At 34.2% G+C, this 21,377-nt stretch overlaps 1 protein-coding gene across 1 annotated transcript in view; it reads left to right on the top strand.

Annotated features, from left to right (window-relative positions):
* The first annotated feature begins 408 nt into the window (after positions 1–408).
* LOC139977844 (uncharacterized) overlaps positions 409–21,377 on the top strand; it is a 45,611-nt gene continuing 24,642 nt past the window's right edge. The window contains exons 1-19 of the mRNA XM_071987531.1: positions 409–793; positions 4,513–4,645; positions 5,342–5,659; positions 6,200–6,529; positions 6,840–6,932; positions 7,217–7,256; positions 8,073–8,100; positions 10,394–10,456; positions 11,324–11,365; positions 12,234–12,296; positions 12,641–12,682; positions 13,538–13,600; positions 15,348–15,389; positions 15,772–15,834; positions 16,393–16,455; positions 18,818–18,859; positions 19,122–19,184; positions 19,591–19,632; positions 20,035–20,076. Coding sequence (XP_071843632.1) covers positions 4,591–4,645; positions 5,342–5,659; positions 6,200–6,529; positions 6,840–6,932; positions 7,217–7,256; positions 8,073–8,100; positions 10,394–10,456; positions 11,324–11,365; positions 12,234–12,296; positions 12,641–12,682; positions 13,538–13,600; positions 15,348–15,389; positions 15,772–15,834; positions 16,393–16,455; positions 18,818–18,859; positions 19,122–19,184; positions 19,591–19,632; positions 20,035–20,076 — 1,494 coding nt within the window. The 5' untranslated portion in view covers positions 409–793; positions 4,513–4,590. The remainder of the gene's footprint in view (positions 794–4,512; positions 4,646–5,341; positions 5,660–6,199; positions 6,530–6,839; positions 6,933–7,216; positions 7,257–8,072; positions 8,101–10,393; positions 10,457–11,323; positions 11,366–12,233; positions 12,297–12,640; positions 12,683–13,537; positions 13,601–15,347; positions 15,390–15,771; positions 15,835–16,392; positions 16,456–18,817; positions 18,860–19,121; positions 19,185–19,590; positions 19,633–20,034; positions 20,077–21,377) is intronic.

Raw genomic sequence — 21,377 nt, forward strand, 5'->3', positions numbered from 1 at the left:
AGTGTGGAAACCTTGCAAAATAGACTTTCACTAGATGAATGGACTGCTAACTTTACATTTGAATGAATTGGTTGATTCCACTGTTCGCCTAAGGTCAGCAGAGGGGTAGAAATGTGGTAAATAATGCAATGATGTACTGGAAATAACATGAACTTTCTGAAATCTTCACAGAATTGTGTCAGTGTTTGTGTGTTTTTTAAGGTTTCTGTCTTTTGTTATCATCCTTCTTGTCAACATGTTTATCATCAAAGTAACTGCTTTGAAGGTTCCTCTTCGGGATTCTTTGGTGATATGTCGTAAACACTAAACGTTCACTCAAACAGCCATTTTATCAAATGAATGAACAATTTATAATAGAACAAACGAAAAAAAACCCAAACCAAAGGCTGTTGCAAAATAGTTTCCCTAACACTGACAACAACGACCCACTGGATATCAAATATATATTTTAATATAGTTACTAGTGTAATAACTAATGTTACACGGGAGTCTTGTCTAATTTGCGAAATCTATTATATCAAATATATACTTTGAACATTGTACCTGCAGCTTTTTTTTTATCACAACTGGACTTTGGACGGTTCAAGGTAAGAATTGTATAGTGCTCATACAGCGTCGGATTTTTCTGTTTGTTAGTTTCGTTATTGAGATTACGACTTGCAACGTGTCACTTTGTTTTGGAGGGAAAATGCTATTTAGCAATATTGTGACCATTGCTCACCTTGTTTGGGTTATTTAAATATGATTTATGGGAAGATCTATTCTGCTAAATGTATAGAAGGATGTCCAAAAGGTAAGGCTCATTTAAAACACAAATTCAATTTACAACAACAATTCATAATTAAATTTTTTGCTACAAAACAGAATCCATGCGGGAACACCCAATTAAGGTCGTCGGTGTCAGTACTAGAGAATACTTTTCATTTTTAAAGTCAAACTATAGAATTGATTTATTATAGTTATTTTTGAAGTCTCTACTGTGTAAATTTAACTTTGATTAATGTTTATTCACAAGCAGCAAATAAAAAGAGGAAGACAGAAAGCGGATGATGTTTAAACGTGTTTTAATGTTTGATGCTCATACGATAAAACTACCATATGGAAACGTTCCTGTAATAAAAAAAACCATCGCACAACTGCTTATCCAGTTTTAGGCGATACCATTATTTTGCGGTGAATTATGTTTTCACAGCTTTAGGATTTGTTTGCAGTATTACCTGCCACGTATATCACGCGTACGCCGTATGTCATGTCTAGGCAATCATTTCCTAGTATTGGTAGGGATGTAGGGGGGGCGGGGGTTGGGGGGTTGGGAGTGTGAAGGTGCATGTGCCCAGGTGTCCTACCACCAGGAACTTAACAGTTTGCAACTTTCCTTTTCTTTTCTATGTAAATACATATAGTGAGGTAAAAACATGTTGCTGGTGCCCTATATGTATGTGTCCCCTCACTAGAAAAACCTGGCTGTGTCAGTGATGTTGGTAGTAGAAGCTAGTAAAGCTACATCATATACATTGACAATTTAGTTGATAGATCGAATGAATGCTTGATCTGGAGCGTAACCGGACGACTCGCTTGGGACAGTGATCCCCTCGGACATTTCCCATCAGGATATTCCCCCGGATACTTGAGTTTTATTGGGAGTGGGGTAAGGCGTATTGGGGTAGTACGATTACAACGATATTTTGAAACGGTTATTTTCATTCGTCAGCAAAATGACGGTGGTTGATTTCAACCAATTATCGTAGGCTTTATATATATATAATCGGAGAATTATATTCAGGCGTGACCATAGGTTGAAATAGGTCAATCGGTTGTACCATTCAAAAGTTATAATTTTTTGTTTGGACGATGTAGTGATGTTTTAAGTCAATTTCCATTAACAAAAAGGAAAAATTTCTTTTTTAAACTAAAAATGACGGTACTGTTTTAAGGAGTGATGTTGTAAAGTATATAAAATAAGTTTTTCAACAAATGTAAACTGCTCATATCGACTGAAATAATCGTAATGGTCATATAGCTCGTTTGCTAGTATTTTTGAAGTGATTCAAATCGTTTTATATTAAAGAAAATTACACATTTAAGGACGCAGTATAATTGTACCACTCGAAACGTTTCCATATGCTACGACAGTGCGTTGTATAGGCGCTACCATCGGACACAAAGAGGAGCCGGCGTATACGCAATTCTGTCACCTCGAAATCAGAAGATAATGTCCACAATGCGGTTTTCAGGTTGCAACGTCTCTCAACATTTTCCCGCCTTAAGAACAAAAACTGAGCCATAGCCAAATATAGCGCAGCCTACCTTAGCGCTGCACATGTTTACTCTTTGTTTATAAGAATAAACATGTGCAGCGCTAAGGTAGGCTGCCAAGTGACACGTGTAAAAAGGCACTGCTGGAGTAGCAGGGTTGGTAACATTAGCTGGGTAAATTCACGGTTGTAAACCAGCAGCACGGCACATCATTTCGCAGGTCTTCAGTACTGGCCATAATATCTCCGTTGCGAAGCTACTATAGGGAAATTATAATAATTCTACGGGATTTCTAAGAAGAATAAAGACAGAATAACTCGTTAACTTTACGTATGTGTTAATGCTTCGTTCCTGTACTCGGTAATGTAGCACAGATATCATAATAGACATGTGTTGCTCTTGCGGTGTTTCAACGTCATTATTCCCGGTTTAAGGAAAACGACAGGCTAGTTACTAGTATTTGGACACTTCCTAGGCCCATCCAATTATTTTCGGACCGAGTTACCGAGGTGGATTTCAGGCGGTTACAATGGTGATGGCAATGTGTATGGCTATTTTGCGGTGTTATGTTGTGAGGTGTGTGTATGTGTGTGTGTGTGTGGATGTGACACTTGCTTGTTAAAACAGTTACTCAAACATTTCATCGTGGATTAATTTCATACTTTTTGCGTGGATCCGTCTTATAAAGTAAACTCATTCAAGTACAAGAGCATGTTTGTAAGGTCAGAGGTCATTTGACGTCAAAAGAGGTAAACGTCTGAAAAACTTGTAAGCATGATAACTCTATTTCAGTTCACTTTCGTTTGTGAAGGGGCCAAATATGAAGTATATCTCAAGTGATCTTCAATTTTACAATACATAAAGTCATTCAGTGAATGCAATCTGTTTTTAGAGAGTTGATACTAATGTGTCCGATGATTTAAACACACTGAAGTGACCCTTATTATATCGTTTTCACCCTCTGAGTTTCAAGGAGTCAATAGGTTATTCCAAATGGTGTTTAAATAGGCTATATTCCCAGTGCACAAACAATGTCATGCAACTCTGATTCATTAAGGAAAATTATTAAATGGGCAGTTTGTGGCAGATATGATTTGCTGGCACAAACGAAAGAAAAGTTACATTTGCCCATGCATCTATCTCTCTATATGTCACATAGAAATTTTTCAGGATATTTGTTGAAATGTAATTTTGCAAAAACATATTGGAATTAAAAATATATTGAGTAAAAACCTTAACAATGAGTTAATTGGTTGATGCACACAAGGAAGTGCAACAAACAGTCGGATATCTATGATCTTTCCTGGTTCTCACTAGATTCTTGGACAAATTTAACTAACTTGCTCTAAGATAGTCAGATGTTTATGTGACATTTTTTAGCAAATAGTATGGCAAGGAATCGCAAAGTTAAGCGACTTTTTATATATTTTTTTTTTAAAAGATGTGTGAGATAAATTTTTCATATATTATCTGTCTCCTTTTTGTCGAGGAAAAGAGTGATGTGAAGCTTTGATATCGCGTTTCTAATCAGGAGCAGCACAGTGAATGTGACTTATACCGTGGTCAGTTCACGAGAGACCACCAATAACCGTTTTTTTTTTTAAATTTATGACGATAGCAAGGTCCTGGTGCGGTGCCACTTATGACATTGTACAACAGTTTTGCTTTGAACTAATTTGGTAGAATAATGACTATTGATTGTATCATGGAGATTCAATTAGTAATTACTCCATATGGTTAAGACTCACATTTGGCTCCTTACTGGAATGGAACATTTTTAAACACAACGATCGACATATTATCATAGCGTTTGTTCATATCAATAACGGGTCAGTCTAATATGTAGACTTAAAACAAGGATACAAACAAACCTAGGTAACAGCTGCATATATCAAGAATAAATTTGCAATTATAACCCAGAAAATGCTCATTGATTTAAGACGATCCTCTATATAGACTTTGGAGGTAATCAATAGAACAATCATTCTTGTACTGGTTTAGCAACCCAAGTATGTAATAACTAAAGGTAATTTCCCATCTCAAGTTTGCACAGTTTGTTTAGGCAGTGTATCTCTGCGATATCAGTCTTTATCCAACAACCCTATTGTTGCATTCCCTTCCAATATCATACGTAGCCTGTGTATTAAGCAATTATCTTGAGAAGAACATTCCGAGAATCCCGTCTGCTGAAGAATATTTAGAACTTATTCTAATCTTTATGTACAATCATGTCATTATTTACTGTGCTTTCTTTAGATTTATATTGGAGTCTTTCATATATCTGTACTCTGACGTCCAGGTGCAATACAGACACTGAGGTGACAGATAGACAGAATGAGCACTTTATACGTTTTTGTGATAATTGTCACATTTTCTACGAGCTGTTCAGGTGGGTTTTCCTGTATATGATTGTTTTTTCAGTGTAAGATAATATAGGTCTAATATTATACTAATTAAAGCAGCCCCTACTGTCAAAACTTGAAACAGGAAAACTTATACTTATCTGTTCTCAAATAAGCATTGCTTGACTCTGGATATAGGCGTTTATGAATCGTTTTCTTATTGACTGATCGATCAAAGTCTTTAGTTAGACACAAAACTTAATGCAATTTGAACGGTGTGTGTTGCTTCGTCAAAAGTTATTATAATTCTCAAATAGAATGTTAAATGCTTTGTGAACTTTCCTGTTACCTGATAATCGACCGTGTTGACTGAAGGACGTTGCGACATCATACCGAATTTTGATAATTAATGTCTAAACGGTGTTGAGCTGTACAGGCGACAACACTTTAAGACAGTTCACTGGCACTTAATGCTCCGTAGCTATTGTGACTTGTTTTGAATTTAAGAAAACGAAGCTGAACCCACTTTTATGTGAAAAGGATTTAGGAAAACGTGTGATTTATTTTTAAAGCTCGCTTATTTGTATTGACTACAGTAGTATCAGAAAAGCCAAAAGTCGTAGATGATGAACTAGTTTGGCGTTTTATTTTCATGGACGGAAATTTTGAACTATCATGAGCTGAAGTAGTATGTGTGAACAAAGCAGGTTTCCATAAATACATTCCATTATTTCTTGCGACAGGTTATGTAGTGTCGCACAGCGAAACAGACAGATCAATAGCCTCGGTTATATTAAAGGAAGGACAATCAGCGGAAATATCATGCATGACAAAAGGAACTGGTGATTACTTCTGGAGGAAAGGAGAAACTTTATATAACAGTACTCTCGTGGCTTCTTTTACCTTGGGCGAAGTCAGTGACGATTCTCAACCATATTCAGTAACAGAAAATGGAACACTCCACATTAAAAGCGTGACGCTAAAAGATGAAGGAAACTACTTCTGCAGGCTCTCTTCAACAGAAAACGAATGTTATGGAGAAGTTAAGATTTTGGTTCAAGGTAAGTTAACGGTTTGCAGGGCAATGCAATGTTGAAAATGAATAAATAAGCTGACAAACATAACCAAACCAGTGTAAAGTATAGAAAGGCTCAAGGAACTTCATCCGAATATGTGTGCAATCAGTTCTTTCAAAGTCCCTTTCAAACTAATATAGATATATATATATATATATATATATATATATATATATATATATATATATATATATATATATATATATATATATATAGCTACCACTATATTTTCTATGAACAAGGAATGGCATTTGCATTGCTGAAGTATTAACCTACATAACATCAGCAGTAGTTTTAGGCTCATAAAAGGAGAAACCTGACTCTCTCTTAAATATAGCTGCAATTAAACTTATATATTAAATATATTAAAATATATTAACTTGCTTTTAGAAACCATATTAATACATTACAATGGTATACTTTTCATAGTTACTTTGCAGCTAAACAGGACATGTAACAGTGTAAATTATCGGTTGCAGCAATTTTATTTAATGATGTTTTCAATTTACTCTTGTTTCTCGCTAGCTTCTCTGTTTAATTTCGATCTTACCATTGACCGTTGCGATAGACAAAGCAGTTGTCTATTGTATCTCGATCCATCTCAGTCTACCTCTATGACATGTACCGCACTCAATGCTCCTCCTTTAATGACATTAAAGTGGTTTAACGGGTCCAAGGAGATTACAGAAGGCATTGTACAAAATGAAATATTACCTCAAAATGGCAATTCGAGGGAGATTACCAGTACAGTAGCTGCTGTCTATGGACGTCCCGCATCCTTAACTTGTCAAGCAGTAGATCCGAAGAGAAGCAACGATGATGTAAGGTTTGCCCACGCTCAAGTTGAAATGACAGGTAATTAACTATTCCGAAGATATATATGACTCAGTGGTTGGAGGAGGCAAGTGGCAAATTGGGTATCCAAATGTTCGAAGGAGAACATATAGTACTGTGCAGTAAAGAAAATACGTGTTATAAAGGCACGATATTGCTCTTACCGTATTACATTATCCACGACTGTGACCGAGTATTAGCTGCGCCCATGGAGTTCAAGCAAGGACACATCTTAACCACAGTCATGTTCAACCACTATTCCCTCAAGGAATTCCAAGCTGATCAAAACTCACTGTAGTCTAAGTTTCTTTCAATGATTTCATCTTTTCAGTGCCTTTCATTGAAACATTGCCGAGTTGGATAATCGTATCAGTAACTTCAGCAGGATGCTTTATCGTCTTTGGGATATTTTTACTAATCAAAGGTATGTTAAGGAAAATTTCCTTTTTATTAGACATTTTAAAGGAGTTTTTGATAAATTGTATAACTAATTTTTTGACGTCATCTAATGAGCAAGATCTTTCAAATTTTTAGGTTCTACTTGTCGAATGCGACTAGCCGTGTATCCAAAGTATTCTTTATTGTTTAAACTTTTGGTGAATAACGTAGACTCATATCAATCATTTATATACATGTTCAATGATATGAAACTTCGAAATTTTGCTTCAATCACTGTTTTCAATGTTTTATTCCTTGCTTTCTATCCAGCAATGGTGAACCGAAAACAGCGAAAGAAATATACGAAACTGTAAGCAGATGTACCAATAATTTTGTAAAATAATTTTCAGCTAAAAGAAATGCACCTTTGCTCTGCTTATTATTCTGTTATATTATGACTATTATTGATGAACAGGTGTGATACACACGAAACAATGTATCAGGATATAAACTGTAATTGTGTACAAATCCTGCTTGTTCCATGGACTGTTATGGCCTAATACTATTGCTTAAGCGAAGAGAAATTCTCGTATCAATGATGTACGAAAGTGCATTTCTGGTTCCCTATTCTAAGTATCCACCAGGTCGTAACAATTTCCTCCCTTTTGAATGTTGTAAAGTATAACTGCTTAACGCACTAGTTCAGCTTTGTCCATTTTGTTAGGTAATGTGAGATACCCAAGAGTATAATCCAGGCATTCGTCCGATGTAATATTCTATTTGTCAAGTAAATATGAAGACAAAGACGCACAAGAAACAATCTCACGGACATACCAGATACTTAAGAGTACAGTACAAGAACTTTGTCTGACCTGATATCTTTATTCAAGTTAAGCTGAAGACAAAGAAGGCAAACAGATGTTTCGAGGTACTTGATCAATTGAATCAAACGCCATAAAGGTGAATTCCTTTCTCTACAACTGTGTCTTTTTATTATCTTAGCTAAAGATGGATATGCATACGTGATATACAAAACACGACACTGAAGGAGATTTGACACTGAAAACAAACAGGATCGTTGAATATTTATATCTAGAAGTGCACGACTATCATGAAAATACTTCTCTTTGCACTACAGAATATAGTGATAGTGAATAACGTAACACCAACCATTTTTCTCTAACAGGAAAAAAGAAGATGCTGATTCTCTGACGGTGCGTAAAAGTATAATGTATGTTTAAAGATCGTGTGTGATCGTAATACAAATGTATAGCTTTGGATAGTAGCTTTGCATAAAACACAGAAGTATTCACAATTTTAATCAATGCAAACGTTTCTCGAACTGCAATGAATATTCTAATAGGCGATATATTCTGTGTTAATATTTTTATATCAAAATAAGTGTAAATATAATTGTTTTTCCAGTGTGTATATATCCCGTTATAATAACTGAAGAGAAAGAAACACGCGAATATACTCAAGGAAAGGTTTATCCTGGGTAACCCTTGGTTTTATTTGTTTTTATCTTTCAAATTTAATACGGATTAAAGACCAACCTACAATTTCAATGTGTGGATAACATCGTTTGCGTTTTCTAACACATTTTCATTTTCATGCTGGAATTGATCCATTTTGCATGGAGGGGAGAGTTCGAGAGATGAGTGAAAAGATGGGTTTAAATTGAATATGACCAACTTCATTACCCAAACATTAACCCATTAGCCAAGGGTGGCAGATGTAAATAATTTAAGGGAATGCTACCATGGTATGAAAGCAGGGATATCACACAGTGCTTTTATACAGCACAAAAATAATAATAACTTAATTAACTTGGAAGAGTAACCTTCGTTTTTTTCTTGGTAAACTGACGTAACTGAGATGAAAGTGTGTGTTCAAAGATGCACACTATCGAGTTCACCCAGTTAAAGCTAACTTAATTTAAACGTTTGATATACATACAATATACATACAATATTATGTGTACTTCATGAATTTCTCAAGGAGGTGTGGTTTATAGTGTATATGACAGGTTCAAAAAGACTCAAAAAACGATAATGTTCACATTTTAAGAGCAAGCAACATGACTTTAAACTTCACGTTATTGCAGAAAGGCTACGTGTCCTGGGTGGAATATCTTTCTAAAGCATAGCTAAAAATACCCAGTTACTGTAATCAGAATCAAGCGTATGATACATTACATCATGAAAGACAAGGCAACGGAGAAAAAGTCAATTCGTGCCCGGCCAAAAAGTTATCACCATTTTAATTCATTTTAAGAACTGACGTTAAAACACATAAGTAGCTCTATGCCAAGTTAATACTTTGCAATAACAAATGAATACCTTATAAAAAGATTTTTTTTTTTGTAACAAATAAATATTTTCTATGAACAAAATCATTTTTCTAAATGCATGGCACTAACAGAATTTCGGACTTAACCAATAACAACGACACAGCTAGGTCCAATGTTCACTTCAATTTGCTAGCAGAGTATGTTGCATTGATATATCTTGAAGCGATCAACTGGTATTTAGCAACGATTACATTGTTTGTTTTGTGTTTCGTTCTTCATGCGAATTATTCTTAAGAAGGAAACACTGAAGGAAAACTGGATAAGAACAATTAAGTGATGGTCGAATTAAATAGGTGCTTACTTGGATTTATGTAAAGACCATTTTTTACAGCAGATGTACTTCAACGAAGTCAAGTATGACAATCGTCGCTTATACCCTGAATACCTGTAAAACTAACTTTTGCATTTGGTAAGCAACGGAGGTTATAGCTATGTTTCCTTCAGAAAAGAATGATACCTTCGTTTAAATAACTTTGTTTGGATATCACAAGATGATATAAAAAAGAAGGCCAAAATATAAATTAAACTCAGCATTCATTGAGATGGAGGCTAAATAGCATCATTCCTTATGTTAATGAGAAATTACGAGAGGATATAAATATATATCAAAGTAAAACATGATGCATATTCCTTTAAATTCTGATGAGAACATCTGAACTTATGGATGTCACTGAAACCAACTACTAGCGAGTCATCCTTTTTCAGAAAATAGAACTCTATATAACGGAGAATTTGCACTTTACCTATGGAGTGAGTAACACAATTCGTTTTGAATATGTGTTTTCTCCATGGGTGTAAGTTAAAAGAAATATATATATTGCACGAAACGATTTTTTATTAAATTTTGTAACCGCAATTCTATATGTTTTTACAACATAAACATTTTATTGTATTATGCAAATTAAAAACGACAAGAGACAGATGGTATAGAACCAGTGTTTTTGTTGTATTGTACTAGTAAAGCGTAATCGATAAATTACTGAATGAAAATTAATGTATGATAGTCAATGACCCAAAGATCTTAAATATTTAGTATTTGATTCTTCCTTCATATCATACTAAAAACAAACTGAAGCCAATGTAAGTTTACTTTGTGATTTTTCCAACAACTAGTTGCAAAGTGTTGCTATTATCAGCCTGCATTTCTTTTACAGATGAAAGTGAAGACTAATGAAGAAACAATTAATGCAAAACATCAGGAACTAACGGAATTCAAGGTGAGCTCTGGCATAGGCTGAGCGGGTTTGTTGGAAATCCTCGATTTTTATTGCAAAAAGTTATCAAATTCAGCTAGATTTATAGCAACACCAAATATCCAAGTTGAAGTACTGTAGTTTATGTTAAACATTGAACAGTCTTAGCACTTTAAATAAGATATATTTTACTTATACACACATATGAGAATACCTCTATCTGGGTTGAATTCAATTCCAAATCCAAAGGCAAGTAGCAGTTGGTTGTTGTTTTCCTTACATGTGATTACGGATATGGAAAGTTGTTAAACAATTATGTGTGGAATGTTGAGCCTTTTTTAACCTCTGTCATTTTTAACTGTGAGGTGTATTATTATTGTAGTCAATTTGCTTTCATATATGATGGAACAAGCACTGTGTGGTGGAACAAGCACATGAAGTACCCAACCAAGCCAAAGTTGGAAGACTTACAAAACTTCCATTCACCTTCTCTGTCAGAATGTCAAAAAGCAAAAAGATCTATTAAAAGATTGCTCGAATAAATCAGGAAATATGTTCTGAAAGTAACGTAGGCCAATATGAAAACACAGTTGTTAAACTACTTTTTCTGAAAGCCCTGTTGGCATATGAAGAGCGTTTGTTTCACTGGATGCAAATAAAACGATTTGTGTACCATGACGGGATGTTCCTTTCTAATAGTGTACAAATAGTAAAGAGCATAATAAGCCCCAAGCTACCTGTTGGAATATCTTTAAAGGAAATCATCCCAGATGACCTTTTAAAAGCAATAAATTATAGCGTCATGACATCTTATGATCAGATGATCAACGTAACATACAGGTGCTACTTATAATATCACACATTACTCATATGTTTAATTTTTTTTTGCAGGTATCGGCGGTATCCAAAGATAGTGAACTAAATGAACTGAAAGTAAGCACACGCTAAGAACCTGTCTTGATATAATGCACTTAAGTGATAACAACACCAAATGTTTAATACACTATTTCTTGCGCCTAGCCAATTAACACGTTTCTTATGTCCAAACTCTAAGATGTCGAGCCGATTTGTGTTGTCATTTCTTGAAAACAAAATGGGCGTTATAGAGCAGACGAAGTGAATTGGAACTGTGAAAGAAGTGCTTAGCCAAAGAAATGGTTCTGAAATATGAAACTAAAAGATAATAAGGACTGTTGGTGTCTGCATCTAGCTAGGTAACGAACTGCAATTGATACCGAAGTTTAAGAATCTTCCTCTCTTAGTATGCTCAATACTGCTTACTTTCTAGGAATAAATTCAAATTACAAATCGAAAAATTAATTTATAAATCTGAAAAAATATATAAAATTACGTTGCTACTTTCCACTGGTGCTTTGATACTGATCATCTGACACCTTGTTAAATAAAAAAAAATCAACATTGAATGTTAATCTTATTTTGCTGTCAGATTGAACAAAATTGTTTGAAAAAAGTTATCATTGTAGGTTAATTGGACTATTATACTTAATAATTCAATTGAATCTAGTCCCCGTTTCTATGGTTGTACTGAGCATTATCGTTATTTCCACACGGAGGGAATCATTCTGCACTTTCGAAAAGGAACATTTTATTCCAAAACAAATGTTTTAAGTTTTTTACAGCCTTTGTCCCCGGCCATTTGATTGAAACAGATTATGGAGGTTCATTTGAGTTTGCTCTTAGGCACACACAGTGAGGGGTCTTAAAGAACGTTCCTTTCAGGGTAGTATAAAACATCACTTTACTGCTGTTTTATTTATAGTATTGTATCTTTCTGTTGTAGGGTAAACTGAGGCAAACAGAAGAAGAACTGAAAAAGAGTAGGAAAGAAACTATCGAATTGCAGGTGAGTTATTTTCAAGAACGACGCATATTAGGGACTCCCACAGCAAAAATGTAAATTTTGAACTATAAGGGGCCTGTTTAGCTGTTTCCCTTCCAACGCTTCTGTAACATACTAAATGGGAATTCTCAAAGTAAGCTTAAACCGAAGCACCTTTTCATTACCCTTTCACTATATGATCATTAATCAGTAATTAATCGATTGATCAAGACTATCTTCAACATTTCCCAGACACTTTTCAAAGTAGTGTTATACCGCACATTCATATACAAATAAATGATCAAGGTAATATACAGGTGCCACTTATAATATTACACATTACTCATATGTTTTATTTTTTTCTGCAGGTATCGGCAGTATCCAAAGATAGTGAACTAGATGAACTGAAAGTAAGCACGCGTATGAACCTTTCTTGATATAATGCACTTAAGTGATAACAACATCAACTGATAAATAGACTATCTCTTGCGCCTAGCCAATTAACACGTTTCTTATGTACAAACTTTAAGATGTCGAGCCGATTTGTGTTGTCATTTCTTGAAAACGAAATGGGCGTTATAGAGCAGACGAAGTGAATTGGAACTGTAAAAGAAATGTTTTTGAAATGTGAAACCAAAAGATAATAAGGACTGTTGGTGTCTGCATCTAGCTAGGTAACGAACTGCAATTGATACCGAAGTTTAAGAATCTTCCTCTCTTAGTATGCTCAATACTGCTTTCTTTCTAGGAATAAATTCAAATCAAAAATCGAAAAATTAATTTATAAATCTGAAAAAAAATATAAAATTACATTGCTACTTTCCACTGGTGCTTTAATACTGATCATCTGACATCTTGTTAAATCAAAAAATCAACATTGAATGTTAATCTTATTTTGCTGTCGGATTGAACAATATGTTTGAAAAAAGTTATCATTGTAGGTTAATAACACTATTATAATCAATAATTCAATTGACTCTAGTTCCTTTTGTCTATGGTTATACTGAGCATTATCGTTATTTTCACACGGAGGGAATCATGCTGCACTTTCGAAAGGAACATTATCATATATTATTCCAAAAGAAATGTTTTAAGTTTTTAACAGCCTTTGTCCCTGACCATTTGATTGAAACAGATTATGGAGGTTCATTTGAGTTTGCTCTTAGGCACACACAGTGAGGGGTCTTAAAGAACGTTCCTTTCAGGGTAGTATAAACATCACTTTACTGTTGTCTTCTTTATAGTATTGTATCTTTCTGTTGTAGGGTAAACTGAGGCAAACAGAAGAAGAACTAAAAAAGAGTAGGAAAGAAAATATCGAATTGCAGGTGAGTTATTCTCAAGAACAACGCATATTAGGGACTCTCACAGCAAAAATGTAAATTTTGAACTATAAGGGGCCTGTTTAGCTGTTTCCCTTCCAACGCTTCTGTAACACACTAAATGGGAATTCTCAAAGTAAGCTTAAACTGAAGCACCTTTTCAATACCCTTTCACTACATGATCATTAATCAGTAATTAATCGATTGATCAAGACTATCTTCAACATTTCCCAGACACTTTTTAAAGTAGTGTTATACCGCACAATCATATACAAATAAAATGTAGAAAGGTTTGGAATTTCTACTTTAATAGTTCAAATAAACATTGAGTAGTTAATAGGATCCTTTTGAATCATCCTCTCTAAAGTTATATGGTGGTTTGTTTTTAAAAACAATACATTTTATTTGCTGCTGTTCTATTCCTGAAATGAACTTTACATCATAGCAACTACAGGTTGATTAGTACTTGAGTATAATTGCTCAGTATCTGATGATTAAGATTACTCCACCCTGGAACCAATGTTTATATTTCATAGGAAAGACAATTATGTAGTGCAGTTAATAGCATCTGGCTTGCTTACGTTGTTTCCTTCTGCGTCCTATTTCTGTGATAACAGATATGTAGTATATGGTTGAGATCATTCTACTTGGTTAAAGTCTGCAACAAAGAATAAGCATTACAGTTTATTACAGTCATACCAAATAAAACTATGACATATTGAATATTGCAAATTTAGTAAACTGTTTTTGATTGTAAGTAAGTATATTTTGCCCAACAATAATGAAAGCAATGAGAAATGTTTAACGTCGAAAATGATTGGAGATTCGTTAACACGGAAAGCATAATATCTCTCGTACGGGGACAACATTTTTCTGTAAGATTGTGTATTTGGCAACATGTGACTTGCTCTTGTCATTTGATGTTTCAAAAATGAATTGAGAGTTACATTACGTAAAGGAAATATATTGATTACCTTTATTAATATGTCTTTCTTCCATTAAGAACTTTAAAAGGTACAATTAATTAGCACAAATCTAAATTTTGACATTTTAGTACAAACGTCTGACTGAAAAAAATTACTATTCCCCCTCCCCCCAAGAAATTCCACTATCTGAATGCACAATAATGACCTATGAAACTTTTCCATCGTTAGCTGGGGAGTGGAGGTGACAATTGACACCCACATGGACCTTCTCTCTGTATAATGTATAAACGTTATCCCGTGTGTTAAGAACTTTGTTTTATATTGTAAGATTGTGAATTCGATAACATGTCACTAACTCTTGTCATTTGATCTTTCTTTTTGTCAGAAATGAATTTATAGTTATATTACGTAAAGCACGATATTGATTACCTTTATTAATATGTCTTTCTTCTAAAAAGAACTTTTGAAGGTGCAATTAATAAGCACAGGTCTAAATTTCGACGTTTCACTACAAAGGTCTGACTGAAAATAATGACTATTCCCCTCCCCCCACCCTTCCACAAATCCCACTATCTGTTTGCACAACAATGCACTTAAAACGTTTCTATCGTTAGCTAGGATGACAATTGACAACCGCATGGAAATTCCCTCGGTATAATGTATAAATAATACCACGTGCGTTAAGATCCTTGTTTCAAATATATATACCTGATCGATAAACCAGATGTTCTGACGAAGATTAATAATGTATCAGAAAAGAATTATCAAAAGATAAGATGTTCATATACATTTACAATATTCAACGGTTGCTCTTTTACTTTCTTCAGACCAAAACTGCAAAGGATGAAGCAAAAATAACATATGCTGAGGTAAGATCTCATAGTTACAAGTACTTAGATCTGACTATTTAAATTTTACAGTTAATCCTTCATAATTTCAACCGGCGGAATAAGCACACGATATTACCGTGGCTCGCATGATCAATTTGTTGTCAGGGATTACTTTTCTCTTTTTTTTGTAATGGTGATTCCACACGGGTGCAGTGTGTAAACACGATTATATACGCAAACACTTTACAGTGTATTTTGTTACAGCCTGTGCTACACTTTAAATATTTAAAATAGAAATAATACTCTTGTCGTGTAAACGTCTTAATACAATGCGTAACAAGTTTTATTCATTTTTTTCTTTTGCCTTGATGAAAATAACAATTACCTGTTATTGTATATGTTATTCATTACTTCGTTGTAGGAGTCAGCAAAAACCAAAGACCAAGAAATAGCAAATAGAGATCAAGAACTAACCAACCTGAAAGTGAGTATATGCAGAATAAATGTTTTACAGCAATAACGAACAAGTTAAAGACAAGATAAGAGAAGATTTTCACACTACAATTATATTGTGCGTATTTACAACGACACTTCTTAAATTCGGAGTACTTTGGAAATCACTTGGTCATACCTTTGTAATATAATAGCTGTGTAATTATAGTGATATTTAGTGCAGTTGTAGATAGGGCCTACAATCAGATATCAAGTATTCCTTTGAAGCAATAACGTAAATAAACCTCATGTCTACTTTGAACAGACGCTCAATAAATTTGGAGTTAGTTTTTTTTTTACAACTTGTCTACACCTAGCTTAGGAGATCGTTGTAAATGGCCATTGCATTTGTTTACTGAAAATGCATCAGATATGAACATCCTTCCTCGTTAAATTCTGAAGGCTCATTTCTAAGTCACAGTTATTAAACATGGTAATTTGCTTGTAAAGTCTACCTCATACGTGGAGACAGCTGTTTCAAGTTGGTAAATAAAAACGAAAGTATGTCATCACTGTTTTTCAAATTGAATTGCATATTTTGTTCTTGTAGACTAAACTACAGCAAAAAGATGAAGAAATGAAGAAGGAAAAGAACAAAAATCTCGAGTTACAGGTAAGTGTAAGATTCTGTTACTAACCCAAAATTAATGATTATACGATGACTTTACATAAAGAAATATGTTTTCAAGTGATCTGGCAAGTTAAAGGTGTCTATTCTACCCAAAACAAGATAGAGCCGATTGAGCCTGGGGAATTTTTGTTTTCAAACTGGCCGTCAAAAATGGTAAATTTAATAAAAAGGCATATATCAGTCAAAAGTATTGACAACAGTTTCAATAAAACTGTTAAAAATATATTGAGTTGGCTAAACACAACCCATACATGGCACTTTTATATTGTGAGCGTGCTTCAAATTCAAGATGGCGGCATAAATAGCCGCCAAAACCTTGAACATAACTTCTGATCAAATTTGATTAAGCGACAATATCTGTGATACAATTTAAAATATTTACATGCATGGACATTAAGCATATTAGTAGACTTAGCAAGAGCCATATCTCCCTCAATACGTATCATCTTCACTGCTTATTTCGTCTTCTTTGGTCATGGCTTCTCAATTTGAGCAATATCCACAGCAGACCTTACACACTAACATATGTCATGCCTTCTTTCCTGCAACTGCACTTCATAGTCTGTCTGGAACTGATTGACTCCCTCTTTACAGTTGCAGCATACACCTTTCAGGAGTTCGTTAGGCGCACTAATTCCATTCAGCATCTGGGGTTGGAACTTGTCATTGATGTTTAGTTCCTAACCTCTTCCCGTATCTCTCAACACCTCAGTGTCCATATGTTTCTATGTTATCAATTGATGTTGAACGCTTAACGCATGTTGAGTGCTAGCGTCTTCTGTTGGTGGAAGTCTATCAGGGGTCCATCTTGCCCCTGTTGGCCTGTTTCAGGAATCTAATGTGCCGCTTACCCTCAGGAGTTTTGTTGCATCCAATTCAATATGTGATCTTTGTGGCATCAACACCAGCTTGATTGATGCTTTTAAGAGACGCATCTTCTGCGTCAAAGAAAAGGTTCATTACAGCTGCAGTAAATACATCTTGTAGACAACATTTCTAGTGTGATTGTGGATGTTTGACCCTGTATTACAATCGGACCATCCATACTTGAAGAGAAACTCACCCTTTTCAGAAATTGCTATATAGCTGATGTCATAAACACCCTGTGTCTGCATCATCCTGTGAATTCTCAATTTGATGTTCGACCTTGCTATTTCTTGAGCCAACAGCTTAATCAGAAAATTCTCCTTTGACTCATTTGCAAAAGTTGTCTCTCTGTAGCATGTGACCTTGGCTACCAAGGTGACGTTTTAATCCGGGGACAACTGTTTCTTTCATATTTTTCTAATGTGTTCATGGTCCTTTGTTGATACAATATTGCAATACCCATTGAAGACAACTGTAAGACTGCTGTTCCTAGATCTTACAAACTTAGAGTAAGCCTATATGATGTGCCTGATTGACTGACTGCCCCATCTTACTTGGTGTAACAACCATCCTACATCAATAACATCTATTTTTAAAGCCAGCTCTGAGCTAGGTAACTTAGCAATTGACTCGAGCTCTCCTCCAAACTCATGCTTTGGCGGTATTTAAACAGGTGTTGAGAACATATCTTCATTAGTGTAATAAAGAAATACTGTGGATAGTACAATAAAATGAAGCAGGATAAACTTGCCTACCTGAATGTATTGTCTATCCTTATGTCTCTTTCGGCCATAATTATCAGTGTGTTGAAAATTCGAGAGGAGCGCATCCATATATAGTCCAGGCAGATTGTGCTTGAAGAAACATACGGTTATTTTTATATAAAAGACCTTATATAGTGTTGCTAATTGAAATACTAAAATTTGTTTATTCCGTAAAAATGAAAAGTTTCTGTTTAAAAACATTTTTTTTTGTCGCAACATATACACATTGTTGATAAAAAACAGTGCGATCATGTTATTGCAATAAAACAGATATAAGTTTTTAATGATAAAATGTTTTCACCTGTAACTTTAATTTACAGTTTTGCTGTAAAACTAATAATAATTGTAGTCAAATTTTGTTAACAAATAGAAAATAATTATTTTCTAAATAAACAGAAAATACATGTAACATAATATTTTGTCATTGTAGCAATACAAACTGTTTGTAAAATACAGCAATTTTTGGTCAATGGGGAAAAACAGAAAATGAATGTTAAAATAGGATGTAAACTGACAGTTTAACAGTGTATAATGTATGATATTATCACACACACACATGTGAATTATAATAAAAAGCCCGTTCTGACATAAATAGATATACACCTAAGTAGTAACAGGATGGTCTGACAAGATAAAAAAATATCTCTTTACGAATTATCAAAAGATACGATGTTAATTTACATTGTTGCCTGTTTACTTTCTTTTACACTCAGACAAAGATTGCAAACAATGAAACGAAAATTACCGCTGCTAAGGTAAGATACCATAGTTACAAGTACTAAGAACTTTCTCTGTGAATATTACAGTTAATCCTTCATATTCCCAGTCGTGGGAATAAACAAACGATTTTGCGGTGGCTCGCAATATCAATTTCTCGCTCATTCCAGGTGCAAGAGATTATAATGTTTATGGTTAAAAAATGCTTTACAAGATTTGTTATTTTTTTTTTTGTTCTATTGCTTTGATGAACATAACAATTATCGGTTACTGTAAATGTGATTCAATTTTTGTTTGTAGGAGTCAGCAAAAACCAAAGACCAAGAAATAAAGAATAAAAATCAAGAATTAATCGACCTGAAAGTGAGTATATGAGTAAATATTTTACTTTAATAACAAACAAGTTAAAGACAAGATCATAGTAGATCTGCACACTACCAAGATATACATTACTTTGGGGGTTTCGGTGACAATTTAGATAGAAAAGATTTGAAATCGGAGACATACAAGTAAGCCAATTAACTTTCTATCCTAAAGATGCTACTTATTCTACTTACTTAAATTGAGTTTCTCAATTAATGATATTGATTGTGTTTGCAATGAAACGTTTCTTCTCCAAATATACGTGTTGCTAAGCCATCTGTCTTTGGTCGTAGCACATCCTTTCTATATCGTAATGTTATGCCAGTGTTGCCACAAATGTCAAACTAGGCCATAGAACATCAAATAATATATCAAACATATTCTGATACGCATTATCTCCTCCCAGTCGAAAGTACCTGACCAAATCCAAGAAATGTCCACATTAAAAGTAAGTGTACTTTCTCAACGTTATGTATTTAAAACGAAGTATTAATTACGGTAATTAAGGGCATTTAGCTATAACATTTCATGCATAATGTTACGTCAGATTGATACACAGATGTGTAATACATTGAACGTCACTGATAACTCCTTTGCAGTAACTGCTGATATTGACAGAGCTGTTCTTGTGACTGTTTCTGTTGAATCTAGCGGAAATTTGTATCTTATATCAGCAAGTGCTTAAATGTTGACATTAGGCATTGGCGTCAGGATATAGAAGAAGAAAACTAAACTATTAATAAAACACAATATAAATAGGTTGGTTGCTTTACTGTTACAGTTATATTAAGCCAGTTTTCGTACTTCACTCGAGTATTCATATCTCATCGTAATGTATTTCTATAATTAGGGAGACGTGCGGAGCAAAGCAAAAGCAATAGCTGACTTGGAGGTAAGTACACGCTTATTGGTATTAACGTATAAAAACGACAGAATACAAATAAAACTGACACTTCCAAAGATTACAGAGTACAAGGTAATTCAAATTGAACAGTATGTAATAGATCAAACAATAAACAAATGTAAAACGTTGTCCTTAGTGATATCGCGAAATTACACTAGCGTTTAATGAAATATAAATTGCAAAAGTTCGATATATTACAAAGTCTAGCAGAGTCTAGCTGGGTTTGTAACACAGTAAAATCTAAAGCAGGAATGATCTCATAATGTAACAAAGCGATAGTTAAGGAATAAGACATTGGAAGCACTTTTCCGATTCTAAATACCGAGATCTAGGGAAAAAGGTCTCCTTTCATTTTTGTTCTTTTTTTCTGCAAACATCACATGGAAATTAGTAGTCAGAACGGCAACTATTGAAATATTGTGCTTTGTGACAGTTTCTTTACCTCCATTCTGTGTAATTAAAATTTGTCCAGGCGAGCCACAAAACGGCGAATGTTTTGCTCATCATAAAATATTTCTATTTATATATATATATATTATATATATTAGCACAATTAATTTGTAATGTGTGTGACAGGTTCAACTGTTTTGTAAATTTAGTATATTTCGCCGTTTGTAGACAACTATTTGTCCTCATATTTTTAGAATAGCTTTACCGGCATTGTAATTAGCCTATTACTGGGGTCAATACGTTACTATTACAAAGACGACGGGTCTATACTAGACCGTTGTCGCTTTGGTGCGTTAGGCATACACATTAGTTGTATGTATTTAAAACAATACTCCTTAAAATTGGAGAACTTTGGAAGTCTGTTGATCGTACCTTGCATTAACCTCAGTAATGTTATCGAAACCTTCCAAAGCTCTTATCAGTTATGTTATAAAATAGCTGTGTGATTATAGTGATAGTGGGTACAGTTGTAGATATGGCCTACAATAAAATATTAAGTATCACTTGGAATCTCTATCATTAGTAAAACTCAAGTTTACTTGGAACAGACCCATTGTTGAGTTTGGTGTTAGTTAATACGTCTAGCCTGCTGCAATAAAAACTGTGACAAAATGAGATAGTGTAAAGCTCGATATTTCTGAAGGGATATACATTAGGCTGTCACAATGGGCTAGTCTGAAAGATTAGGCCTACAAAAATGTGTTCATTTTTTCATACCTATAAGACCATAAATTCGTTTTTTTGTCCAGACCTTCTTATATTGTTTGCTTTATGCTAACATTTATGTCAACTTTGTTTGACTTCCAAATTATTTCATCATACTGAAGAGCAACTTGACA

Source organism: Apostichopus japonicus, chromosome 12 (genome assembly GCF_037975245.1).
Source record: "Apostichopus japonicus isolate 1M-3 chromosome 12, ASM3797524v1, whole genome shotgun sequence".
Taxonomy (NCBI): domain Eukaryota; kingdom Metazoa; phylum Echinodermata; class Holothuroidea; order Aspidochirotida; family Stichopodidae; genus Apostichopus; species Apostichopus japonicus.